The sequence below is a fragment of the Pseudochaenichthys georgianus genome, chromosome 23, assembly GCF_902827115.2.
Source record: "Pseudochaenichthys georgianus chromosome 23, fPseGeo1.2, whole genome shotgun sequence".
Lineage (NCBI taxonomy): Eukaryota > Metazoa > Chordata > Actinopteri > Perciformes > Channichthyidae > Pseudochaenichthys > Pseudochaenichthys georgianus.
In genome coordinates, this window is record NC_047525.1 from 8,207,540 (window position 1) to 8,234,468 (window position 26,929).

At 42.0% G+C, this 26,929-nt stretch overlaps 1 protein-coding gene across 6 annotated transcripts in view; it reads left to right on the top strand.

Moving 5' to 3' along the window:
* iqsec3a (IQ motif and Sec7 domain ArfGEF 3a) overlaps positions 1-26,929 on the top strand; it is a 113,365-nt gene that overhangs the window by 68,770 nt on the left and 17,666 nt on the right. For all 6 annotated transcript variants that reach the window (XM_034075036.2, XM_034075037.2, XM_034075038.2 and 3 more), the window contains 3 exons: positions 4,506-4,667; positions 12,037-12,159; positions 24,957-25,123. In XM_034075036.2, coding sequence (XP_033930927.1) covers positions 4,506-4,667; positions 12,037-12,159; positions 24,957-25,123 — 452 coding nt within the window. The remainder of the gene's footprint in view (positions 1-4,505; positions 4,668-12,036; positions 12,160-24,956; positions 25,124-26,929) is intronic.

Genomic DNA, 26,929 nt, shown 5'->3' on the forward strand with positions numbered 1-26,929 from the left:
TCCGTCCCGCGGGCCCACCACCTACGGGAAACATCGATGGGGTCGGGTGCGCTGCCAGAAGGGTGGCAGTGAAAGCGGAGGGTCTCGACGGACCAGACCCGGGCGGCAGAAGCTGGCTTTGGGGACGTTTTTGGTGGCTTTTGGAACGTCACCTCTCTGGGGGGGAAGGAGCCGGAGCTTGTGCGGGAGGTGGAGCGGTACCAGTTGGATCTGGTTGGGCTCACCTCTACGCACAGCGTCGGCTCTGGAACCTTACTTCTGGATAGGGGTTGGACTCTATTCTTCTCCGGAGTTGCTCAAGGTGTGAGGCGCCGGGCGGGTGTGGGGATACTCACAAGTCCCCGGTTAGGTGCTTCGTTGTTGGAGTTTACCCCAGTGGACGAGAGGGTCGCCTCCCTACGCCTGCGGGTTATGGGGGGGAAAACTCTGACTGTTGTGTGTGCTTATGCACCCAACAGCAGTTCAGAGTATTCGGCCTTCTTGGAGACCCTGGAAAGAGTCCTGTATGGGGCTCCTGAAGGGGACTCCTTAGTCTTGCTGGGAGACTTCAACGCACATGTGGGCAATGATGGAGACACTTGGAGGGGCGTGATTGGGAGGAACGGCCCCCCTGATCTGAACCGGAGTGGTGGTTTGTTACTGGACTTCTGTGCTATGGATTGGCCATAACAAACACCATGTTCGAACATAAGGATGCTCATAAGTGTACGTGGTACCAGAGCACCCTAGGCAGAAGGTCCATGATCGATTTCGTTATCTTATCATCGGACCTGAGGCCGTATGTTTTGGACACTCGGGTAAAGAGAGGGGCGGAGTTGTCAACTGATCACCATCTGGTGGTGAGTTGGGTCGAGTGGCGGGGGAAGCCTCTGGATAGACCTGGTAAGCCCAAACGTGTAGTTCGGGTGAACTGGGAACGTCTGGAGGAGGCCCAAGTTCAGGAGGCCTTCAACTCACACCTCCGGCGGAGCTTTTCGGGCATTCCTGTGGAGGTTGGGGACATTGAACCAGAGTGGTCGGTGTTCAAAGCCTCTATTGCCGAAGCCGCGGCGGGGAGCTGTGGTCTCAAGGTCCTAGGTGCCTCAAGGGGCGGTAACCCTCGAACCTCCTGGTGGACACCGGTGGTCAGGGAAGCCGTCCGACTGAAGAAGGAGGCCTTCAGGGATTTGTTATCCCGGGGGACTCCCGAGGCAGTTGCAAGGTACCGACAGGCCCGAAGGGCAGCAGCCTCATCCGTGGCCGAGGCAAAGCAGCGGGTGTGGGAGAAGTTCGGAGAAGACATGGAGAAGGACTTTCGGGCGGCACCAAAGTTGTTCTGGAAAACTGTCCGACACCTCAGGAGGGGGAAGCAGGGAACCATCCAAGCTGTGTACAGTAAGGATGGGACGTTGTTGACCTCAACTGATGGAGTGTTGGGGCGTTGGAAGGAACACTTTGAGGAACTCCTGAACCCGACAACTCCGCCCTCTATGTTAGAGGCAGAGCTGGAGTATGACGGGGGATCAACGCCAATCTCCCGGGGGGAGGTCACTGAGGTCGTCAAACAACTCCACAGTGGCAAAGCCCCGGGGGTGGATGAGATCCGCCCGGAAATGCTGAAGGCTCTGGGTGTTGAGGGACTGTCATGGTTGACACGTCTCATCAACGTTGCGTGGAAGTCGGAAACAGTACCGAAGGAGTGGCAGACCGGGGTGGTGGTCCCCCTTTTCAAAAAGGGGGATCAGAGGGTGTGTGCCAATTACAGAGGCATCACACTACTCAGCCTCCCCGGGAAAGTTTACTCCAAGGTACTCGAAAGGAGGGTCAGGCCGATTGTCGAACCTCAGATTGAGGAGGAACAATGTGGATTCCGTCCTGGTCGTGGAACGACGGATCAGCTTTTTACTCTCGCAAGGATCCTGGAGGGGGCCTGGGAGTAAGCTTATCCGGTCTACATGTGTTTTGTAGACTTGGAGAAGGCGTATGACCGGGTTCCCAGGGAGTTACTGTGGGAGGTGCTGCGGGAGTATGGGGTGAGGGGGTCTCTACTCAGGGCCATCCAATCTCTGTACTCCCAAAGCGAGAGCTGTGTCCGGGTCCTCGGCAGTAAGTCGGACCCATTTCCGGTGAGGGTTGGCCTCCGCCAGGGCTGCGCTTTGTCACCAATCCTGTTTGTAATATACATGGATCGGATTTCGAGGCGTAGTCGTGGGGAGGGGGGTCTGCAGTTCGGTGGACTAAGGATTGCACCACTGCTTTTTGCAGATGATGTGGTTCTGATGGCTTCATCGGTCTGCGACCTTCAGCACTCACTGGATCGGTTCGCAACCGAGTGTGAAGCGGCTGGGATGAGGATCAGCACCTCCAAATCTGAGGCCATGGTTCTCAGCAGGAAACCGATGGACTGTCCACTCCAAGTAGGGAATGAGTCCTTACCCCAAGTGAAGGAGTTCAAGTATCTCGGGGTCTTGTTCTCGAGTGAGGGATCAATGGAGCGTGAGATGGGCCGGAGAATCGGAGCAGCGGGAGCGGTATTGCAGTCGCTTTACCGCACCGTTGTGACGAAAAGGGAGCTGAGCCGGAAGGCAAAGCTCTCTGTCTACCGGGCCATTTTCGTTCCTACCCTCACCTATGGTCATGAAGGATGGGTCATGACCGAAAGAACGAGATCGCGGATACAAGCGGCCGAGATGAGTTTCCTCCGCCGGGTGGCTGGTGTCTCCCTTAGAGATAAGGTGAGAAGTTCGGTCATCAGGGAGGGACTCGGAGTTGAGCCGCTCCTCCTTCGCGTCGAAAGAAGCCAGTTGAGGTGGTTCGGGCACCTAGTTAGGATGCCACCTGGGCGCCTCCCTAGGGAGGTGTTCCAGGCACGTCCAGCTGGGAAGAGACCAAGGGGTAGACCTAGGACCAGGTGGAGGGATTATATCTCTTCGCTGGCCTGGGAGCGCCTTGGGATCCCCCAGTCAGAGCTGGTTGATGTCGCCAGGGAAAAGAAAGTTTGGGGCTCTCTGCTGGAACTGCTACCCCCGCGACCCGACCACGGATAAGCGGGAGAAGATGGATGGATGGATGGATGGTGTTATGCTGTTAAAATCAACTTAGAGAGGCTAAACAAAATACAATTCATCACAGTGAAGAATTTGTCTTTAAATGAATGAAAAATAGAACTTAGACTTAAGGTAATCATGGACCTGTTTCTTTCCAGTTAATTCTAATTAGGAGCACCTCTGTGCATAAAGGCAGGGATTTAAAGCTGGATCCCCGATCAGCCATTCAGTGACTTTAGTGTGGAGCTGTTTAGTGGTTGGTAATGAATACTGATGAGATTCTGCTCTCTGTGTTCTATCACATTTAGCAGTCTCCACCAGCCCCATGCAGGTGTGCAGAACAGTTAGTGCCCAACATACAGCTTTTGAGAACTTCATTATGACAATGAGTCAGTTTCAATTATGATTTATCATTATTATTATGCACCGTTTTCCCCCTTCTACTCCAGTAGGAGTCAGGTGAGGGTGTTGAACTTTTCCTTGTACATGGGATGTTTTGGTGTTTTCTTTTCTTTCTTTCCGTTAACTGTCAAGTGGGAACTTTTTTTTCTTTTTTTACATTTTTGTGTTTCTCTTATTTTCCTACGATACTGTTGTGATTGGCTGTGAATAAGAACATATGAAGGACATACCATCTGTTTCTATTTATTTGATTTGTTCTAGAAAGGGGCAGGTAATATAAGATTATTTTCTTGTCCCTGCTCCTTTCCGGGTATGGTGTGTTTATAGAGACATGTTTTGTAAATAATTGTTATACATTAAAGGTGGGGTAGGTAAGTTTGAGAAACCGACTCGAGATACACTTTTTGTTATATTCCATGGAATGCTCTTAACATCCCGATAGCAATGAATATCTGAAGTGCTTTGACAAAAAATCCATAAAAAAAAGTCATCTGTGGAAGAAGCCGTAGTACTGTAAAAAGCACAACCAATCATCTGAGCCGGCCCGGCTAAAGTAACTGGATGGCCTACCTGCCTGTCAGCCTTCCATCTGTGCACAAACTTACCTCGTGCCCTCATTGGTCATGTGCGCGTTTGTGTGTGTTGGAGGAGGGGCTCTGTAAGGAAGTGGCAGATTTTTTGCGGCTGTGTATTTTCAAATTCTAGCGCACTCGAGCTGGTCTCTCCAAAATTACCTACCCCACCTTTAAGTTGTGCATACCATGAACGGAACAAATACAAATGAAATGAAATGTATTACCAAACATACCTATTGTCCTCACAGCAATCATCCTAATAATAAATAGTGAACCAAAAAAGGATGCATATTTATATCATGTTGGTGTGGTTGTGTTACCGCTGCTGAGAGTGGTTTAGTTTGTTAAATCATAAATGTTTCTATACAGTTACACTTCTACCACCAATGCTAATGGCGGTAATTTGCTTTTGTGCAGTTTTAAAACGCCGCTACATCACCGGCAAGATGCCCTCTTACTCATTCAGTCCCTTTCCTTATTCTCTTGTCTTCTTTTGTTTCAGAAACCCTGACAAAGGTCTTCAGTTCCTGATCTCCCGAGGCTTCATCCCAGACACACCCATCGGCGTCGCCCACTTCCTGCTGCAGAGGAAGGGCTTGAGCCGGCAGATGATAGGAGAATTCCTCGGAAACAGCAAGAAGCCTTTCAACAGAGATGTCCTCGAGTGAGTGGCACACATTATCTCCACGTTTTAAGATAAACTAAACTAAGATAAACCTGCTCTTCAAACAGGTGATTCTCCCACTAAGCCCTGGTAACAACACAGTAGTATCCAGTGGTGTATACATCAGGCATAGACATTTTTCAACTTTATCTCAGGGTCAAATGATTCCCTGAATGAAAAAGGAATACAACTAAATCAGTATCCGCTTATCAGAGCTGTTATTTTTGCAGACGTTGACTTTTGATTACATTTTTCACCCTGGTAAACAAACAGAATACAAGCTAAAATTGAAGTGTCACGATCCAACAAATGATCCCTCATCTAACGCTTCAGATTGTAAGTCGAGTCAGAACTGTAGGAGGAAGAGAACAAGCTGATAAGACAAAGATAAAATAAAAACCTTTACTCACCTTTTTAGTTTTGCTGCTTCTTTTATCACATTGGTATCAAAAATGCATTTGCTATTGTGTCTGCATTATTTTATCCGACAGGAAGTCACAAACAATGTAGCTGTCATCTGATAATGTAAAATGTGTTTTGGAGATATCATGCATCTCATCAGAATAGAGGAATATTTTGGTTCTTGTGTTATCTTTAAATTAGATCCAAACCCCCAGCGTAGATCGAATTATATCCTCTATTTGGAGATGAGGACAAAGCTTGCCTTCTTCCATATTTAAGATAACATGACTTTTAGTCCATTTCTGGCAAATCCTGGATATTATGACCCCCAACCAATACTATATGTAAACCCTGATAACAAGTTATTGTATCAGGCTTAACAAAGCTTCTATGCCCACTGGGTGTATAGCTGCTTCTTATGTATGACTCATCAAATACATATGGAGACTCTGCACACACGTACACATATGACTCACTTCACCCACTATGTTTCCTTCCAGGTCATTAACCTCGTTGACTTTATTTGCTTTGAAGCTGCAGAGATTTTTTCTTCTGTTTCATCTTCCTTACTTTATCTCAGCGATTGTCTCTGATTCACCAATTACTTCTACATTTGCATATCAACCCGGAGGAGGTACCTCGGATCTTTTATCCTTCATTTTGTCCAAGTTATCAAAACCGGGAAGAACACACTTTTAGTCTTTGCAAGGTCAGACATACACGACACAGCACTCTGCACAGTTGTTCACCTCGGGCTGCCATCGTCTAATATCCAGATGTGCTTAAATGGACGCCATCATGGCCCCAGATACAATGTATTAACAGGGTTATGCTTTTAAGGCTTCATACTCACATTCGCAGATCTGATATGCTGCAGTGAGGTGACGTTGGGATACATAGATGTATATTTTCCTACGGTGCAGGGACACTGCCACACTGAGTGGAAGTGATGTTGGAGTGCAAAGTGTGTGAGAGCACTTTCGATAAAGTGTAGTCACAGGAGGGCCGGTGAGGGATCGCATTCTAATGTGAAAATCACTCGTGTTGATTCACTGAGCCTGAATGTGTGTGAGTGTGTGTGCCTCCTGTTTGTGAATGCATGTGTGTCTTTATTCCTGTTTTCCTCCTCTCCCTATAAAGCAAACGGTGCCTCATTCTCTTCACATTTCATAAACAAACATAAACAACAGTAGTTAAAACGTCTAGAGTCAATGAAGCCAAATTGTGCTTATAGATGTGGGTTCCAGGAAACGAGGCACCCGAGGACTCATGTACTGATAATCTAGTGTAAAACATGTGATCTGTTTCCCGACTGTCATCTGCTCATTTGTTGCTTAAAATATGGTTCCATCTGGCCTGCTGTTTATTTTTATATTTGCAGTGTGTGTGTGTGTGTGTGTGTGTGTGTGTGTGTGTGTGTGTGTGTGTGTGTGTGTGTGTGTGTGTGTGTGTGTGTGTGTGTGTGTGTGTGTGTGTGTGTGTGTGTTTGTCTATCTGCCAACCCAGCTTTGTAAATGCACATGTTAAGCCTTGCTCTGCAGACAGATGTGTCTATTCCCCTGCCAGGTACCGCATACGCATCAACAAAGTGTGTGTATGATAACAGTATATGTGCATGTTAGTTTGCCTGTGTTGGTATGTTTCAGAATGGGAAGGAGAGGGGGGGGGGGGGGACTGAAGTACTGAGGCTAGAGAGCATCTCGTCTGACGTTACATAAACAAGGAGTGACAGCCAGGGAGGAAGGGGGGGAGAGAGGTGGTGGGGGAGGAAGTGAGTCATGAAAACGGCGATGAGAGAGGCTCGACAGTCGAGAGGCGATCAGGAGGAAGATCCAGTCACAGTCACTGTACTGTCAGCGTTTCCTTTATGGGTTGGAAATGTGCTTTAAACGCAATCACGTGTAGGAATAATACAGTTATTGTCTGGATAGATATGTGTTAGAAGTAATAGCATCAAGTATATGGCACTTATAGCTGTTATAGTGATGGCCCTATAGTGAAATATGCAGTTTGCAGGGTTTGGAGGGTTACTTTAAAAATGTAATCCGTAAAAATAACTAGTTACACGTACAAAACATTTGATCAGTAATCTAATCTGAGTATGAAAATATAAAGTAATGTATCCTGATTACTTTCCGTTACTTCTGGTTTACCCCAATATCAAATGCAATACAAATAGAAACAAGAGTAAATAAATATCAATAAGATGTTTTTAACTTAAGTGTATGTAACAATGTAACCTTAGAAAATAAGAAACAAGATATGCCTATAAAAAATGTAGTAACAATTTTGAATAAATCAGGTGTCCCCCTACTACTGTATTAAAGGTCCCATGTCATGCTTTTCCGGTTATCACCCGTCCCCTTGTGTTATGTAGCTTTGTATGCATGTAAACGGTCTGCAGAGCCACAAACCCTCAAAGTACACCCTGTAGCGAGTAAAAGTTGGAGATTTTAATTTTTCCATTTGTTTCTTCCGGGAACCTCGTGACGTAACGAGTACCTCAGGGACCAATTGGTCCAAATGGACCAATCCGTGGAGCCTTTACGTTATGTCCGTGGAGCCGTTATGTTAAGAATTTCTCAGCCTGAGACGGAGGGACGCGGCGAGGCTGTGAGTCTATGTGTAAGCACACACACAGACTCACAGCCGGGCTGCGGGTGTGTGTGTGTGTGTGTGTGTGTGCTCGGGCTGGTTTCGGGATGGGTTGCGCTGTGTCTCGCTGTCTCGCCGACCCGGAAACCACTCCAGTAAGCCAGCTCACACTGTCCGCTCCTCGCAGCAGCGAGCCCCGCAACGTCCTGCCAACACTGCACCCAGACCCCAGGCAGCATTCTCATCTGTTTGTCATTACTGGTGTCATTTTCCGGTTGCTAACGCCATTGTAACACATAATCACTGTTGTTCCGCTGTAACGGTGGTGGGCTCATCAGAACAGAGTGGGCGAGCTGACCAATCAGAGCACAGTGGGCTCATAGGGAGGAGGGGGGGGTAGGAGCATAGATATATATAAACACTAGATGGCTCACACGCGCTGCTGGCCAATGGAGACCGACGTTGCCACTTGGCCGCCATCTTGCTACAGGCAGTGCTCTCATTCATAACATTATGGTTTACTATTTAAATAACCATAGCTTGCTCAATTTTCAACCGATTTTCAAACGGTTTGGTTTTTTATAAACATCAAAGATGTAGTTATGATACTGCATACTTATAATCATGGACTTTCATATGAAAATAACATTAATCAAATAAATCAATAGCTATACACACACACAAGGTATTTATATTAAATATTTGCCGGTGTATATATTTCCATTTATTTTATTATATTGTCAATATTTAAAATAAATTATAAATAAATTATAAAATTAAAATACATTTATATTTTATATATAAAAATCGGTCTCATGTTACCACTCTGTAAACCAAGAGTTGTTAATTGAGCAATGCCTTAGCTTGAAGAACAGGGACACAACTAATGACAATAGCATATGTTGGTATATTATTTAGATATTCACACCTTTATCAGAAGAACCAAACCAACATAAAATGTGCTCACAGACAGGCCAGTTCTGTCTAATTTATCACAATTATTTTTGACATGAGATCTTCATATCATCCTAGTTTTGTATTTAGTTTCTAGATTTGTAAACAAATCCAGAACCTTTGAAATATGTTATTGAAAAAAGACCAAGAATAATATAAACTGTACCATATGTCCTTCTGTAGTCCATTTGTGGTTTGTCTTGACTCACCCCGGCTGATATATCACAAAATCCACTGTTTAAATTGTTCCCTATATTGCCCCTATGCCCCTGTAAGGTGTCCTTGGGTGTTATGAAAGGCGGCCCCCCAACATAAATGTATTATTATTATTAAGAAGAACAACTTGGTGTGGTGTGGAGGGCATGTAGGAAGCAGGAGCAGGTGGGGAGAGATGGGGCTTCAAGGTTATTTGTTTTAAATGTGTCTTGCACACAATAAAATAAAATACAGTATACCACAAAACCAATAAGACACACAGTGACACACGGCACACTAACAATCAATCATCGTCCAGCCTCAGCTTTGGTATTCTTTCACAACCATGTTATGGGTTTATTAGACTGAGCAAACATAAACATATGTGGTGATCCCACGGGTTCTTGTTTGCAGACAGCGGCGATTGGAGCATCCGTAGGCTGCACAAAAGTCCGGCATAGTCAGGTACTTCTGTAAACACAAAGCCAGCAAATTCCTGTATCATAATGCAAGATGTTTTTAACAAGCCAAACCACTTGGAAGAAATCATGTGTAACTTAAGTTGTGTTGAAAAGAAAGAGCAGTTCTGCCTCTCCCACTGGTGTAAAGTTGCTGGGTGAACTTTGTAATACTAGGTCTCACTGACAGCCTCTTGTTATTAGCCAGCTAATAAATACAACCACATACACAAAGAAAAGCTGCAATTTCAACATGTCCAAGCATCCTGTATCATAGCCATGCTAATAATGTTTATAATAAACCAAACCGTTTGTAAATCAGTCAAGATTTCAGCGAGTTAAGAGTATTTTTGTGCAGATCACTCACCTGACAACAGCTACCATAACGCGAATCAGAGTAACTGTTGACTGTAGCAAGATGGCGGCCGGTCAGCTACGCTGGAAAATCTCCCATGAGCCATCTAGTGTTTATATATATCTATGGGTAGGAGCTCCAGCAAGGCGTGTACTAGAGAGTGAATACACATACTATACAGAGATGCTGTATGAGAAACCAATGTGAGTTTGGAAAATTGCACAATGTAAATATATTCTAGTAGACCTCAACAATGGAGTTATGATCAGTAGAAATGGCCATGACATAGGACCTTTAAAAGAGAAATGTATTTAAAATAAATAAACATTAAAGCAGCCTATTTAAACCATAAAGAAAATTAATGCAGTACGTCTCTCTATGATGAATAGATATTTATTTTAAATGTAGTGTAACACTGGAATCCTACTACTAATCTCTATTTAAAAAATAAATGTAACAGTAATCTGATTACTTCATTTTACTTAATTGTTATCGAATACAGTTACCTCTTTTTGTATCCTGATCACGTAATCTCGTAATCCATTACTCTCCAAGCCTGGCAGTATGAATATTAGCAGTGACACAGATACTACAGTATAGTAAATGGTGTACATAAATCATGTTAGAATAGTTATATCCAAGTAGCAGCAGCTATATTAGCAGTAATCATAATAGTAATAGAAGACATAATGAATATACAACTAGTAATGGTTATACGACTTTAATAGAAAGTGAAATAATAATTTGTAAAAAGTAATTCTCCCAATGATTCTGATCCGCTTCAAAATATAACAGCTTCATTTTTGACCCATGCTACATGTTTTTACGTAATCCTGCTGACAAACAAACCATCAAACTAAACAAACAGTAATAATTTCCTTCTTGGCGGACGGACGTAAAAAAAGACAGAAATAAAACAATAAAACAGATAAATAAAAACAAGGATAATTGTGACTTATTGTTGACTAAATAAGTGTGTGGTTGAAAAGGAATAACCAATTAGAAAGAAATAAAACTATTTAGAAATGCAGACTGGCATTCTGAGCCCCGAATCTCATCTTCACAGCAAAAAGACATAATACAATTAAGATAAAGAAGTAAAAACATGACTAATTGTGGCTTAATATTGAGTAAAACCATAAAGCTTCCAGTTTCCCAAGACACTGCTCTCGCCCTGACAAAAAGACGTGGTGCAGGCATGAAATATACTTCCAATTGAAATATATTATTTTTAAAATCGTTCTCTATGACAAAAAAAAAAGTGTCCTTGTGCTGTACACGAATGAAAGGATTAAATGTTGTGATTATTGCACACACTCTCAAGAGACTGTGCTGTATAGGGCCAATGAGAAGCAGTAATGGTTGTTTCATTTGATTTGCTTCACTGCTCTTGCTTTGCTAGTGGTGGTAGTACTAGTTTAAGCACTATCACAGCACTAAATGGAATAGTACTTCATGGTATTTTCATCGTGAGCAGGCTTGTGCGTCAGGCAGTATTGTAGACTCAGCAATCGGACTGTTTTCTGCCAGAGCAGCATGTCTCAGTCAAGTACTCACCTCATTACCTCGCTTTGTTCACAGTAATCCATCGTGTGTGTGTGTGTGTGTGTGTGTGTGTGTGTGTGTGTGTGTGTGTGTGTGTGTGTGTGTGTGTGTGTGTGTGTGTGTGTGTGTGTGTGTGTGTGTGTGTGTGTGTGTGTGTGTGTGTGTGTGTGTGTGTGTGTGTGTGTGTGTGTGTGTGTGTGTGTGTGTGTGTGTGTGTGTGTGTGAGTTCCCCAGTGTTGACAAATAAATGATCAGAAGAGACAGAGATGTCTTGACACCACTTCACACGGCATTTACAGGAATTTTGAGAGCATCATTTTTCAATGGGCTGATGGGAACATAGGCGTAGACTATCTTAAACTAGTGTGGATAGGTTTGAAGTACCACATGAAAGACGAACCCAGCGTAAAAAGAAGGGCTTTAATTTCATAGTTCGATTATCATTCCGCTTTATACCTCGAGTGAAAACATCAAAGCAAGGAAAACTTTAAAAACTCCTTTTCAAAGTCACCTTTTACTTGAAAACCTAATTCTAGCCCACAATTGCCCACTTTGTATTTATCCCCCCGAACTCGTTGGACAGAATATTTGTGCTATTTTAATTAAAGTCATTAGGCCGCATGCGGTCAGGTAATAGGAGGATTTTCTGCTCTGGAGGATTGTGTACGTGTAAGTGTGGGTGTGTCTTTGCAGCTGTGGTACTGGCTGTATATGTTACTAGGAAGCAGAGTGGGCTTTTATCCCAGGTGCACATCCACATATTGCTGGTGAAAGGGCATCCAATACCAATATGTTATATAACTATGTATTTTATTTCTGTGTCTTCCTTTCCATTTCTAAACCACTTCCTCCCTGTGTTTTACAGTTGTGTGGTGGATGAGATGGACTTCTCAGGCATGGAGCTGGACGAGGCTCTGAGGAAATTCCAGGCCCATATTCGTGTCCAGGGAGAAGCCCAGAAAGTGGAACGTCTTATCGAGGCCTTCAGGTCATTATAAAAGTGGAAGCTGCCGTGAGAGTCTGGCCTTATCTCTTATTATAACCACCGGTGTTACTAAGGGAGCACATTATCTAACATTTCTACAGGTTTCTTAAACTGTGTGTTTTTTTTTTTTAAACACTTCCCTAAATCTCTTCGGATTTTTCATATAAAGTTTAAAATACAGACAGGCCCTCCCTTCCGTACTCTTCCATGGGACTAGGGTCAATAGCAACTTACAAATAATAGTTTGATCCTGCTTGAATTTTACTATTAATAACATGATTAAAAAACATGAGCATGATGATTTTTCACTCAAAAAGGACACAGGTTGTTGTAGGTTTGTTGTTCAATTTAGTTTTGTGTAACTGGCTGAGTGAAATACATCCTTCGTCTCACACACTATACGTCTCCTACAAGCTAGCTAGCTCTGCTTATTTTAGCTATGACTAACTCTTGTGTTTTAAGCCTGGGTGTCAAAATCCTCTCTTGTTACAGTCTGACGATCTCCTAACCTATCAAGCTCTCCTCTCCTCTGCTTCGATCTCTCAGGCAAAAAGCACTTTCTTTCAAGATAAGATCCATTCTTCCTATTCCAATCCCAAACAACGATTTTCTATCTTCTCCACCTTCCTGGACCCCCCCAGAGCCCCTCCTCCCTTCTTCCAAGCAACTTCGTTAACTGCTTTGAAAAAAAGGTTGATGATATTCGCTCTTCTTTTTCCGACTCACCTCTACTCACCGCTGGGTCACCAGACCCTCCTTTCACCCACACACTGACCTCCTTTTCCCCTCTCTCTCCAAGTGAGGTTCTTACCCTCATTACCTCTGCCCGCCCTACCACCTGTCCTCTGGACCCTATCCCTTCAAACCTCCTTCAGACTATCGCTCCTGATATTCTACCGTTTCTCACCCATCTCATCAACACTTCTCTAACTTCTGGTCACTTTCCAAACACTCTCAAGGAGACAAGAGTAAACCCTCTCCTAAAGAAACCCACTCAACCCGTCTGATGTTATAAACTACAGGCCTGTCTCTCTCCTCCCGTTCCTGTCTAAAACACGCGCTGTCTTTAGACAACTCTCCTGCTATCTCCATCAGAACAACCTTCTGGATCCGCACCAGTCTGGTTTCAAGGCAGGTCACTCCACAGAAACTGCCCTCCTTGCTGTCACTGAGGAACTGCACACTGCTAAAGCAGCCTCCCTCTCCTCTGTCATCATCCTTTTGGACCTGTCTGCTGCATTCGACACGGTGAATCATCAGATCCTCCTTCGCACTCTCCAAGAACTTGGAGTTTCAGGCTCTGGACATTCCCTCCTCACCTCATACCTCGAAGACCGCACCTACAGGGTAACTTGGAGAGGGTCCGAGTTCGACCCTTGTCAATTAACTACAGGGGTCCCTCAGGGCTCTGTCCTTGGTCCCCTCTTCTTCTCTCTGTACACAAACTCCCTCGGATCTGTCATTAGCCCGCATGGTTTTTCATACCACTGCTACGCTGACAACACCTAATTAATTCTGTCCTTTCCCCGCTCAGAGACCCAGGTGGTCGCACGCATCTCTGCTTGTCTAGCTGACATCTCTCAGTAGATGTCTGCTCATCACCTCAAGCTCAACCTTGACAAGACTGAACTGCTTTTTCTTCCGGGAAAAGAGTGTCCCACTCTTGACCTGACTATCAACATCGGCCCCTCTGTTGTTTCCCCGACTCAGACTGCAAGGAATCTGGGTGTGACCCTAGATAACAACCTGTCCTTCACTGCAAACATCGCTGCTACAACCCGCTGCTGCAGATACACGCTTTACAACATCAAGAGGATGCGTCCCCAGCTGATCCAGAAAGCAACGCAGGTTCTGGTCCAGGCTCTCGTCATCTCACGCCTAGACTACTGCAACTCCCTCCTGGCTGGTCTACCTGCATGTGCCATCCGACCTCCGCAGCTCATCCAGAATGCAGCGGCTCGCCTGGTCTTCAACCTTCCTAAATGTTCCCACACCACGCCGCTCCACCGCTGCCTTCACTGGCTTCCGATAACTGCTAGAATCCACTTCAAGACAATGGTACTTGCGTACCATGCTGCGAATGGATCTGGCCCTTCCTACATCCAGGACATGGTTAAACCGTACACCCCAGCGCGTGCACTCCGCTCTGCATCGGCCAAACAGCTCGCTGCACCCTCACTGCGAGGGGGACCCAAGTTCCCATCAGCAAAAACACGTCTGTTTGCTATCATGGCTCCAAAATGGTGGAATGAGCTCCCCATTGACATCAGGACAGCAGAAAGCTTACACACCTTCCGGCGCAGACTGAAAACTCATCTCTTTCGACTCCACTTTGAGCGATAGAATTACTAACAAAGCACTTATGTAAGGGATAATGTGCTGCGACGCGGTCATTATGGGGAAAAGAACACCGACAGGCTGATCAGGAGCCCGACGCGAAGCGGAGGGATCTAGATAGGCATGAAGGTGTTCTTTTCCCCATAATGACCGCGTCGCAGCACATTATCCCGCTTATTACATGGCCACATTCTCAACAAAGTAACGTTATGACTCCCAATATTAATTGAAATGCTTTTATGGATTTAGAAAATGATTTTATTGATTTAAAAAATAGTTTTATGTATTGATTTAAATTGACATGCATCCGCGAAGAAAAATAGTCCGATGTTACTGTTTGAACTAACGTAGCAACGGCAGGAACTGCTTCGATAGCGTTTTTGAGGAGCTTTCTGATTACAGATTTGAAAACATCGCTGCTTGCTTTAAAAGTAGCACAATTCATTATGTCAAACCTTGGAAAGTATCTCGATATCCCTGCCCTAATGCCAAAGTAACTGCACACTGTATGTTTTGCCATTTGATGTCTATGTCTGGACCGCTGCGTAAAAAGGAGGGTTTCTGCCCGTTACTTCTCCGCTGTTTTCTTGTCCCTCTTGTCTTTTTCTTTTCTTCACTGGGGACTCATCAGCCACTAACCATTACTCCAAATTACTGTGCTCTCCAAATATATTAAAATGAATGTTAAAATCCTCCATGTTGCTATCACACGACAGCGGAAAACTAAAGACAATCAGACAGTTTGCTTGCTTTTCAAACTGTTACATTTGAAAAACAGTGAGAGCGTCTCTTGTCAGTTTGAAAAGCCAACGGTAGGAACTGCTTGCGTTTTTGAGGAGCTTTTTGATTACAGATTTGAAAACATCGCTCCTTGCTTTAAAAGTAGCACAATTCATGATGTCAAACCTTGGAAAGTATCTAGATATCCCTGCCCTAATGACAAAGTAACTGGCAAGTGAATATGTGTCGCCGTTTGATGTCTATGTCTGGACCGCTGCGTAAAAAGGAGGGTTTGTGCCCCGTTACTTCTCCGCTGTTTTTCTTGTCCCAGTTCGAAAAGCAAACTGCATGCAGTTTGCTTTTCGGCCCAACTGTATACAGTTAAATCGACCGGACTTCTTTCTGAAGATGTGAGCGTCCTTAACAACGGTCAATAAGTCCTTGACAGCGGTCTGTCTGTTCGGTATTAACAACGTGTCACGTGTTCTGAATTGACCAATCAGAATCGAGTATTCAACTAAGCCATGTAATAAATACTAATAAAGGACTGGCTTATCTAAAGCCAGTTGAGTAGCAATTGAAATGTTTGGCTCGATGAAACATGATGTACTTATATGATTCTGTTTTCTTCAAGTTTGTATCTTCTTGGTCGGACGCACTTATTGTAAGTCACTTTGGATAAAAGCGTCAGTTAAATGCAATGTAATGTAAGTAAGGGACATTATCCCGCTTATTACATGACCACATTCTCAACAAAGTAACGATATGACTCCCAATATTAATTGAAATGCTTTTATAGATTTAGAAAACGTTTTTATTGATTTAAAAAATAGTACGCTATTAAAATGACATGCATCCGCCAAATCCATGTCAAACCTTGGAAAGTATCTAGATATCCCTGCCCTAATGCCAAATTAACTGGCAACTGAATATGTGTTTGATGTCTATGTCTGGACCGTTGCGTGAAAAGGAGGGTTTCTGCGCCGTTACTTCTCCCAGTTCTCCTACTTGTCCCAGTTTGAAAACTGTATACACTGTATACAGTTAAATCGACCAAACTTCTTTCTGCAGATGTAAGCGTCCTTAACAATGGTCAATAAGTCCTTGACAGCAAGTGGTCTGTCTGTTCTGGATTAACAACATGTCACGTGTTCTGAATTGACCAATCAGAATCGAGTATTCAACTAAGCCATGTAATAATGTAATGTAATGTCTTATACTGCAGCTGTTAGAGTCTTTCTTATCATGGAAAGTTATCTTTAACATTTTCAAACATCAAATGTGTTATTCATGAAACAATTCAAACTGATACTAATATTCAAACACATTGTTTAATATGTGTAATGTGTATCTGTAAAGCGCTTTGAGCACTGGAAAAGCGCTATAATAAATGTAAGGAATTATTATTATTATTATTGTTGTCCAGAGGGAAAACAGTTGCGAGTCGGATATGGATATTCATCATCTGGTGTAATATGCAAACTGTCCCTCATTTGTCCTTCTCGTGTCATTTACTTTCTACTGTAATGTAAATCACGGTGTGTAGATATTTGCGCAGATATACAAAGTGAAATGAAACACTGTCACTCAAGCATAAACTCTGAGCCAGGCTTGTCTTGCAGAGCTTTGCAATTCACTGGTTTTTAGATCATTACATATGCCTACATCGAGTTTTGAAGCCGTGCTGATAGGTGGATTTGTGATTCGTGAGATGCAAGCTCAGGCTTGTTTTCGTTTTTTCAGGAGCACTGTATACAGTAGCTGTGCCGGACAAATACGCAGAGAAAAACAAGCTATGACTAGATTTAATCAAAATAAATGGAGAGCCATGATCGCAAAAACAGATCAAAATGGAAATGCACACATAAATCCCACTGTTATCAGTTGGGAAAAGTACTAAGATATTCTACTAGTGTAAGAATAATCTGTCTAAATGTCCTGGAATCAAAATGTTACTGAAGTAAAAGTACAAAAGTATTAGCATCAAAATATACCAAAAGTAAAAGTACTTGGTCCATTTCAGAATAATATAGATGATATGTTTTATATTAATTATTGATCATTAAAGTGTTCTCAAAGCTGGTAAAGGTGCAGCTAGTTTGAATGACTTTGTGGTAGCTTGTGAATTTACTCCAGGTGAAACTAAAGTCTGATTTAAGACTTGATTATATTTCACATCATTAATCCAAATCTGTAAAGTAAAGGTATTAAATAAATGTAGTGGAGTAAAAGTACACAATTTACCTCGGAGTTGTACTGGAGAAGAAGTAACAATAAATTCAAATACTCAAGTTAAGAACCTAAGATTAAGTACAGGACTTGAGTAAAGGCCCGGACACACCAAGCTGACACCAAAGAACTGACACAGGACCCCCGACTGTTGTGTCGCCTCGCCTCTTGGCCATGTGTCGCACTGGAACACACCGCAAAGACTTCAGCCGATGGCCAAGAAGCACATATGAACTGCGCATGCGGCGGTAGTGTGTATTCGTCATTCAAAAGAGGCAACAACCGGAAGACAGACTGCGTGATAACCGAGAGAAGAAGAACAGACTGCGTGATATAAACAAACAACAAATAGCGTGTGCGTTCCATTTTCACTCTACAACGAGAAGCTCATGGGGCTTTCCCGAACCTGTGTCGAGGGCTGGAGTTAAATGAAATCTCAGATTTGCCTTCTTAATCGTTTGTTTGGGTCCCTCACTTCCGTTTCGTTTCTCATGCACTGATTCGCTAGCCGAACAGCCAATCAGAGTGATTTATTTTGCCGACAGCCTTTGGCCGACTGCCCACCGATTCGACATGTTGAATCGGTGGGTATTCGGCAGAAAAGGTGTCGGCACGGCTGAAAAGACACGACGGTGCGGGACACACCGATCTGAGTAGGGCGTGTCGACACTCATCGTCGGCCTGATGCCCATCGACGGCCACAATCGGCTTGGTGTGTCCGGGCCTTAAATCTACTAAGTTACTTTGCACCACCGTCCAGTAGTGATGGATATCTGTTACTGAACATAAAGACTGTTGAATCTTGATTCCTCTCACATGATCTCAGCAGTCGAGTCACGCTGCCTCACATTTATTTTTTGCTTACCGGCTACAGTTTTCACAATGCAGCCCACATCCCAATAGCCAGCGGGCGAGTCATTTCTAGACACAACTTGCGACGTGAGAAAATTTAGCATGCAGCTGCGGCGCTGTGTGTTAACGCTAACTGTCCGCCCCACCGGAGTAACAACCACCTGTCACAGTTGTCCAGGTGCCCAATGAGGAGAGGAGCATTGGTATTGTCATAATCAGCGGGCAGAGAGGCTGGCACTGCTAATGGTTGGACATCAGGCTGGCTCTGCATGTTATTAGGGGGGAGAGATAGTGAGGGGGGAAGGGGAGAAAAGGAGAGAGGAAGGAAGGTTTATAAATAACCAGCGTTGCGTAACCACCACTGCCTCTCTGCGCCTGCCTCCCCGTCTCCTGGGCTTTGATATGCCTCCAAACACACACACACACACACACACACACACACACACACACACACACACACACACACACACACACACACACACACACACACACACACACACACACACACAGAGAAATCTCCAAAGTAAGTGAAGAGGATTTGAAGCAGCAGTGAAAAGAGAGGGGGAAAGTGAGGAGCAGTCTCAGTATCTGCTGCGTCAGAGTGCTAATGAATGAGCAATCATGATCCCAGTGCTGCAGTTAAACCTCTGTTCATATGTTCATGCCTGCATCACAGTGTAGTACACACACATCCTCATACACACTAAGGTATTGTCATACTGATATTCTACAAACTGTGAAGTCCACTGAGACAAATGTAACATTTGTGATATTGGGCTATATAAAAAAACATTGATTGATTGATTGATTGATTGATCATACACACACAGCAGGGGTGTAAAGTAACAAAGTAGATTTACTCAAGTACTGTACTTAAGTAGAATTTTGAGGTACTTTATTTTTTAAGTATGTGCTACTTTGTACTTCTACTCTAATACTTTTCAGAGTTAAATCATGTACTTTTACTCCACTTCATTTATTTAGTACACTGAAACGTTGACTTTAATTAAATGTATTATGTCAACTAATTTCACATTACTGAATTAGATTAGTTGTTACGGTAGTATGTTTTATTCAAACTTAATATTTTTGCTTTCAACTAATCTAATACAGTTATGTGAAATCTATCGAAATAAAACATTTATTATAGTCAACGTTACGTTTTTTCCGTGTACCTTTAGTTACCTTGCGGCTATGGATGAATGATGTGAAATATAATCAAGTGTTAAATCAGACTTTAGTTCCACCTGGAGTAAATCCACCAGCTACCCTGCAGTCTACAAAGTCATTCAAAATAGCTGCACCTTTACCAGCTTTGAGAACACTTTCATGATCAATCATTATAAAACACATCATATATTATTCTGAAATGGACCAATCTGCACAATGACTACTTTTGGTACTTTAAGTATATTTTCATGCTAATACTTTTCTACTTTTACTTCAGTAACATTTTGAATGCAGGACTTTTACTTGTAACAGAGTATTCCACACTCTGGTTCTTCTACTTTTAATTAAGCACAATATCTGAGTACTTCTCCCACCTCTTCAGTCACCTACGATAGCTGTTTTCTCTGATGGTTATAAAAGATTAAGATCATGATACTTGTATAAGTCTTGCAAAATAATCCGTCCTTGCAGAGTACACAGTGGCTGTCTGGGTACACCATCTTTAGCGCTCAGTAACAAGGAAAAAGTGTTTTGGAACACGGCAGCAAATGCCAAATTTGAAGGCTGCCAAATCCACTCTGTGAGCAGCATCGTGTTCCTTTTTACCCTCTTGTTTTTGTTTTAACTTTGCACACAAGGATGTGGAAAAATGACTAAGAGCACACTTTAGACAGAAAGCAGCCCAAATGAAGGCTTTTCACTGCATGGTGCTACAGACCATAATGATCTACAGACAAAGACGTAATTGCTGGTTACTGATGGGTTTTCCGACACTTAGCATCTGTGTGAAGCACTGTCATTACCAGGATACACAAATAAAGGATGCCAGAAAGAGGTCGAAAAACACAAGAATATATGTAATATAAAGGTTATTTTTTTAATTATGTTTATTTATAAATGAAGAAGTTGTAATTGCATTCATTTTTTATGCTTTCCATAATAATGTCAGTATAAATAAAAAGCCACATGTGGCATCATAATACACTTGCCCATTTTATATTTAAAGAAAACTCAAATAATCTATTATAAAATCTCTAATGAATAGATTTCTCGATAACACTTTAACACGATAACATATTAAGGTACACAAATTAACCATCAACTAGTTGTTAATTAGCTAAATAATGTAATGCCTTATTCTACATGACCATATTCTACAAGTAATAGGCCATTAGTTGAGCGTTTTTCCTCGATAATCCTCTAATTAGTGCTTATTTATTGCAAGTAAGGAAGTTGTTGTTCATGAGTTTTGGTCTTAATATGATATTTTCTTATGTAACAAGACATGAAACTATAAGTGTTAATTGTGTTTACATAACTCAAAATTAGATATGTATATCTAAGAACATGTTTCCTATTTTAAAGTGAAGTCTTGTTCATAACCAAGAACCGATAGTCTACTCATGGATGTCTACTGCTGCTATTCAGTTCACTTTCTCCTACTTCCTGTACCTGGTTTCCTGTCTGACCTTCAGTACACATTTTACAAAAATATAAATGTGCAAATATGAAACATACAGGTCAATATCACCTTGCTATTGGTAGCTGAACTGTCAATACCCCAAAACATATTCTTAGATTGAAATACCTATTTTTTTGTTATTTAGACACAATTAACACTTAGTTTCATGTCTTGTTCCATAAGAATAGATCATATTTGTTTAGTGTTGTTATTATGGGAGAAGTACTCTTCTTGTGGTACTGCTGCCTTATTAGGCCCATATTGAGCAGAGCATATTAAGACCAAAACTCATGTACAACAAATTCCTTACTTGCAATAAATAAGCACTAATTAGAGGGTTATTGAAGAAAAACTCTCAACTAATGGCTTATTACTTGTTAATAAGTGTTTTATAATGACTAATAAAGAGCCAATATACTGCTAATATGCATGTTAATTAACAACTAGTCGATGGTGAATTTGTGTACCTTAATATAAAGTGTTACCCATTTCTCTTAGGAAAGTGTGCAGTCCTGTATTTATGTTTTTTAATGACAAAACATAACTTTAAACTAAAAAAAACTGTGTTTTATTTCTGCTACATTGAGCACTCTCTTTAACGGACATCTCTTACTGTGATAATCAGTTATTTTTAAGGGAATTTTCTGTAAATTAAACAAGTTCAATGATTTGGACAAAAAGTCCCTACAAATCAAATCATTCTCTTCTACTGCTTGTAAAGCTTAAATGCTTTGAGTGCATTATAAAAAGTAAAGTGATCTAATCAAGCATTGTTTTTTTATCCATTTGCCAAGCTTGAGCAGTGTTGTAAAGTACATTATAAAGTGTGTGTGTGCAACAAGGTATGAACTTAATGTATGCAATGGAAATGATGACTGATTAAGATAACGATTATAGTATACACCATGCCCACAGGGTCCACACACACACACACACACACACACACACACACACACACACACACACCTTTTCATTCTCCTGTATGCATAGTGCTGTCTCTGATTACTCACACCGGGTAGGTGTTGTACTATTGTATTATTCATGCTCTCACCAACGGGTCCATGCACTTCACAGAGAAACAATGTGTCTCACACCTGTGGGCTCTTCTTTTTTTAAACACACACGCACACGCACACACACACACACACGCACGCACACACACACACACACACACACACACACACACACACACACACACACACACACACACACTCCTTTTACTGTCAATGTTGTTCATGAAGCCTTATCTAAGCTAGATCCTAGGAAACCGGCCGGCCCGGACAACTTAGAACCTTTCTTTTTAAAGATAGCTGCAGACTTTATTGCTCCACCTCTCACTTCTCTTTTTAACCTCTCCCTCAGCACAAATACAATTCCAAAAGTATGGAAGTCTGCTTATGTCTTGCCTTTACTGAAAGGAGGGGAGGCAACTATTTTAAATAACTATAGGCCAATCTCTAAATTGTCAGTTCTGGCTAAGGTTCTTGAACGCCTAGTGAGTGAACAAGTAAAGGAGTTTAAACATCAGTCAGGATTCAGAAAGAAACACAGCACCATCACTGCCACGATGAAAGTGGTGAATGACATTACTAGTATTTTAGATAATAAGCAGAGTTGTGCAGCTCTGTTTGTTGACCTTTCCAAAGCGTTTGACACCGTTGATCATCGCATCTTAAAGCAGAGGCTACTCAGTATTGGCATATCCAGCCTTGCAGTGGGGTGGTTTGTGAACTACCTCTCTGAAAGGTCCCAATGTGTTCATTTTGACGGACTGTCTTCTGAGTGGTTACACATTTCTAATGGTGTACCACAAGGTCCTGTTTTAGGACCACTTTTATTCTCCATATATATCAACAGTTTAGGTGAAAATGTGGATGCGGATGCATTTTTATGCGGATGATACTGTGATGTATTGTGCAGGTCCCTCCATTAAAGAGGCTGTTGTTAAATTACAGGCTGTTTTTAACACTATTCAGACTCAGCTCTCTGAATTAAAGCTTATTTTAAATGTGGATAAAACCAAGGTAATGCTCTTTTCAAAAGCAAAAAAGACACCAGAGCCTGTTTTTGATATTGTCAAAACAAACAACTTGAAGTTGTTGCCTGTTACAAATACTTAGGTATCTGGCTTGATGATTGTCTCTCTTTTAAACTTCAGGTCACTAATCTGCTTAAAAAGCTGAGGGTTAGGCTAGGGTTCTTCTACAGGAACAAGTCCTGTTTCTCATTTGAAGCCAGGAAAAGGCTAGTCACTGTGACCTTTTGACCTGTGCTGGACTCTGGTGATTTGATCTATATGAATGCACCTGCCCATTGCCTGGAAAAGTTAGATGCTGCGTATCACAGCGCTCTGAGATTTGTTACTAACTGTAAAGCACTGACTCATCACTGTACCCTGTATGCCAAGGCAGGTCTTCCTTCACTAACTGTACGGAGGCTCAGTCATTGGTACATGTTCATCTATAAAGCCATGTTGGGTAAACTACCTTTTTATATCTGCGCTCTGATCTCTCGACGAACTGAAAGTACGTATTGCCTGAGATCTCATGATGTTGTTTTATTAAATGTGCCAAGTGCTAGGACTGTCTTAGGGAAGAAAGCTTTTAGTTGTGCAGCTCCACTAAACTGGAACAGTCTGCAAACCTGTTTAAAACTGAGCACTTTGGTTCCCCTGCATCATTTTAAAACTCGGCTGGGTGACATGCTGTTTGATACTCATGGTACCTGTCACTGTAAATAGAGTTTGTAAACTGTACCCTGTACATTATGTTGTATGTCATCCTTATTGTTGTTCTGTTGTTTTTATGTTACATGTGTAACTAATGTCCTGCAGGTCACCCTTGAAAAAGAGATCTTTTGATCTCAAGGGGCTTCACCTGGTTAAATAAAGGCTACAAACAAACACACACACACACACACACACACACACACACACACACACACACACACACACACACACACACACACACACACACACACACACACACACGCACACACATATGCACCCAGAGTAGGTGTCTACAAATCTGTTAGATTCATGGTTTTCACACGAGGCAGAGGCATTTCCATTCTCCACCCACTTATATTGAGTGGTGTTTTTCTGGAACTACATCTAGCCGAGCCTGGCCTCTGTCACATTATGTTTGCAGTAAATGCCTAGGTAAGGGGATTTCATATTTCAAACTTCATCTGTCTTCTCTACAACCTACATAAATCCAGCAAGCAGGCCCATACATTTTAAATATGGCTCAGTGGAAAACCAAGTCTGTGAATAAGTCTTGTGTTTGATGTTATCTTGGGTTGTGCACAATCCGTGTTAGCATCCGATCCACTGGGACACATGTGTTTATACAGAGTGACAATGTTAGATACAATGAGCCTCTGAGTGTTTCTCTGCTCTAAGAGCCAGCTTCAGATAAACCGCAAGCTAAATTAAAACGTCAAGTAAAATAGTAAAAGTCCTGCATTCAAAATGTTACTCAGGTAAAAGAACAAAAGTATTGGCATGTAAATATACTCAAAAGTAAAAATACTCGCTATGCAGAGCAGCCAATTTCAGAATCATATATAGTATACTGTATGTTGTCATTATAGATATGTATTAATGTGTTTATCAAGCTTGTAAAGGAACTCATTTTAATTATTGTATCTACTGATGGGTAGCATGTGCATTTATTGATCGTATCATTAATCCATAGCTGCAAAGTAACTAAAGGTACTACGTTAATGTAGTGATGTAAAAGTACACGATTTACGTCTGAATTGTACTGGGGTAGAAGTACAAAGTTACCTCAAATGGAAGTACTGAAGTAAAGTACAAGATTACATGTATTTGTAGTGCGTTGAAGGATGCCTTCAGTGTCTGGAATAACGTATTATCTGTCTCTTCTCCTGTCTTTTTACATCCTATTTTGTTTTTCTAACTGGCCTCACTGGTTATTTTCAACACCCTATCTTCCTGTTTCTCTCTGTCATTCCTCCATGTTTGTGTCCTCTGTTATTAAATGCTCCTCTTTCTTTCCACCAATAGTCAGCGCTACTGCATGTGTAACCCCGACGTGGTGCAGCAGTTTCACAACCCGGACACCATCTTCATCCTGGCCTTCGCCATCATCCTGCTCAACACGGACATGTACAGTCCAAACATCAAGCCCGACCGCAAGATGATGCTGGAGGACTTCATACGCAACCTACGAGGTGAGTGACTCAGCAGTTTTGTGTAGAGGCACATTCAAGGGAATTAGGAGTCATTAATTAGTGGATATAATCAGCTCAAGTGATGTAGGTTAGTTTGTAGGTAATTCAGTGTCATTTGAGAATTATAAACTGGATGCTTTGGAGCTAAACAAGGATCAGGCCTATAATCTGTGGCTGAATGAAAAACATATTTCTCACTGACTTGCCAGGTTTAATATTGGTATTCAACCAACCCTGACATTGAAACTCCTCTATACTGTATGTAGGAGGACAATCATGTAATTAACCAGGATCAGTAACAGGACAGACAGTAATCATAAGGAAGTCTACAGCCATGCTAAGATGCTAACTGTGGCAAAGCTAACATGCTGATTTTTAGCAGAAGTCTTGTTCTAGTGGCCTAGTTGTGTGCAATAGTGCTCATACTGACTAAACTAAAGGTACGGTGGTTTATAAATGATGGACAAATAGGGTTTATTTTGTTCTAGCTAGTGGGTTGTTGATATAAAAATGCCAATATCACACCACCAAAATCTGGAATGAGTCACAGGAAGTGAGCAGGAAGATTGGAAGATCCAAGAAAGTTCCCATATTTATAATATATGGATTTCAATTTCAATTTACTCTGGCACAAGATGCCAAAAATGGCACCAATGGAATTGCCTGACCGCAGAGTTACGGGAACAACATGGTAAGAAATCATATCTACTCAGTCTCCAAACAGACAGATGAATCATTTAAATTGAATCAGTGTCCAACAGTGTTTGGATCTTTATTCAATCAAAATGCCCTGCATAAGTTCAGGTAATAAAAGTAAGGTTACATTTTATTGCACTCACAACTCATAGCGCTACGACAGAAGGCACCTGTAATTCTTGTCTCCCGCATGCAGACAGATGCTCATTCTGTAGTTCTGCTTTCCTTCTGCACAATCACTCAGGGAACACTGAGGTCGATGTAGAACAACTTTAATAGATTAATCCAGACTGTTCCCCACAATTAAATTAAGTTGGAAAATCGATTTCAGCATCTTATGCAAATAAAAATATGCCACTCTCTCCCGGCTTCTCTATTTGTCTTCTGCTCTGTTTATTATGTGTTCTCTGTCTCTTCCTCCATTCTCTTATCGTGTTTGGTTCTCCGTCAGAATATCATTTGTTCTGTTTATTCATCTGTCTTCCCTTGTTTATATTCCGTCCGTTTCTCTCTCCTCGTTCACTCATGCCTCTCGTACACACTGACAGAAGAATAACTCAATTAGCTAATTGACTGAGGTGAAATGCAATTATGCGCTAGAAACCAATAGTAATGAAGAACCACAGAAAATTCATTATCTCAATTAAAACAGAATGCCAGTGACAAAGCTGTTTCCAAATGGGGAAATATAATGTAAACCAGCTCCCACCATGAATCAATCATAGAACAATGGCATTTCTAATGTCTAATTTACTGAGAGGATGGGCTCGGATTTACACAGAGAGTTTGGATAGAAACACAAGTAGACAGGGAAAGAGAAGAGGCAAATAAAACAGGCTTTCCTTTTGTCCTGCTAGTGGCTCTGTATACTGATTTTAGCTTAATGCTAATTTTGGCACAATGCTAACTTGTTAGTAACACAGTATTTTGCTTATTTGCACTAAACACAAAGTACAAAAACTGACTCAAAACTGTGTCAAAATCCAAATAAATGAACAATTTACATTTTTGACCTGTTGATGTATTTTCTTGGCTTTGAACACCCACGTGTCATCTAGTTCTATAACACTCACACATAAACAATCTATTTGTAATGCTGGTGTTGTCTGT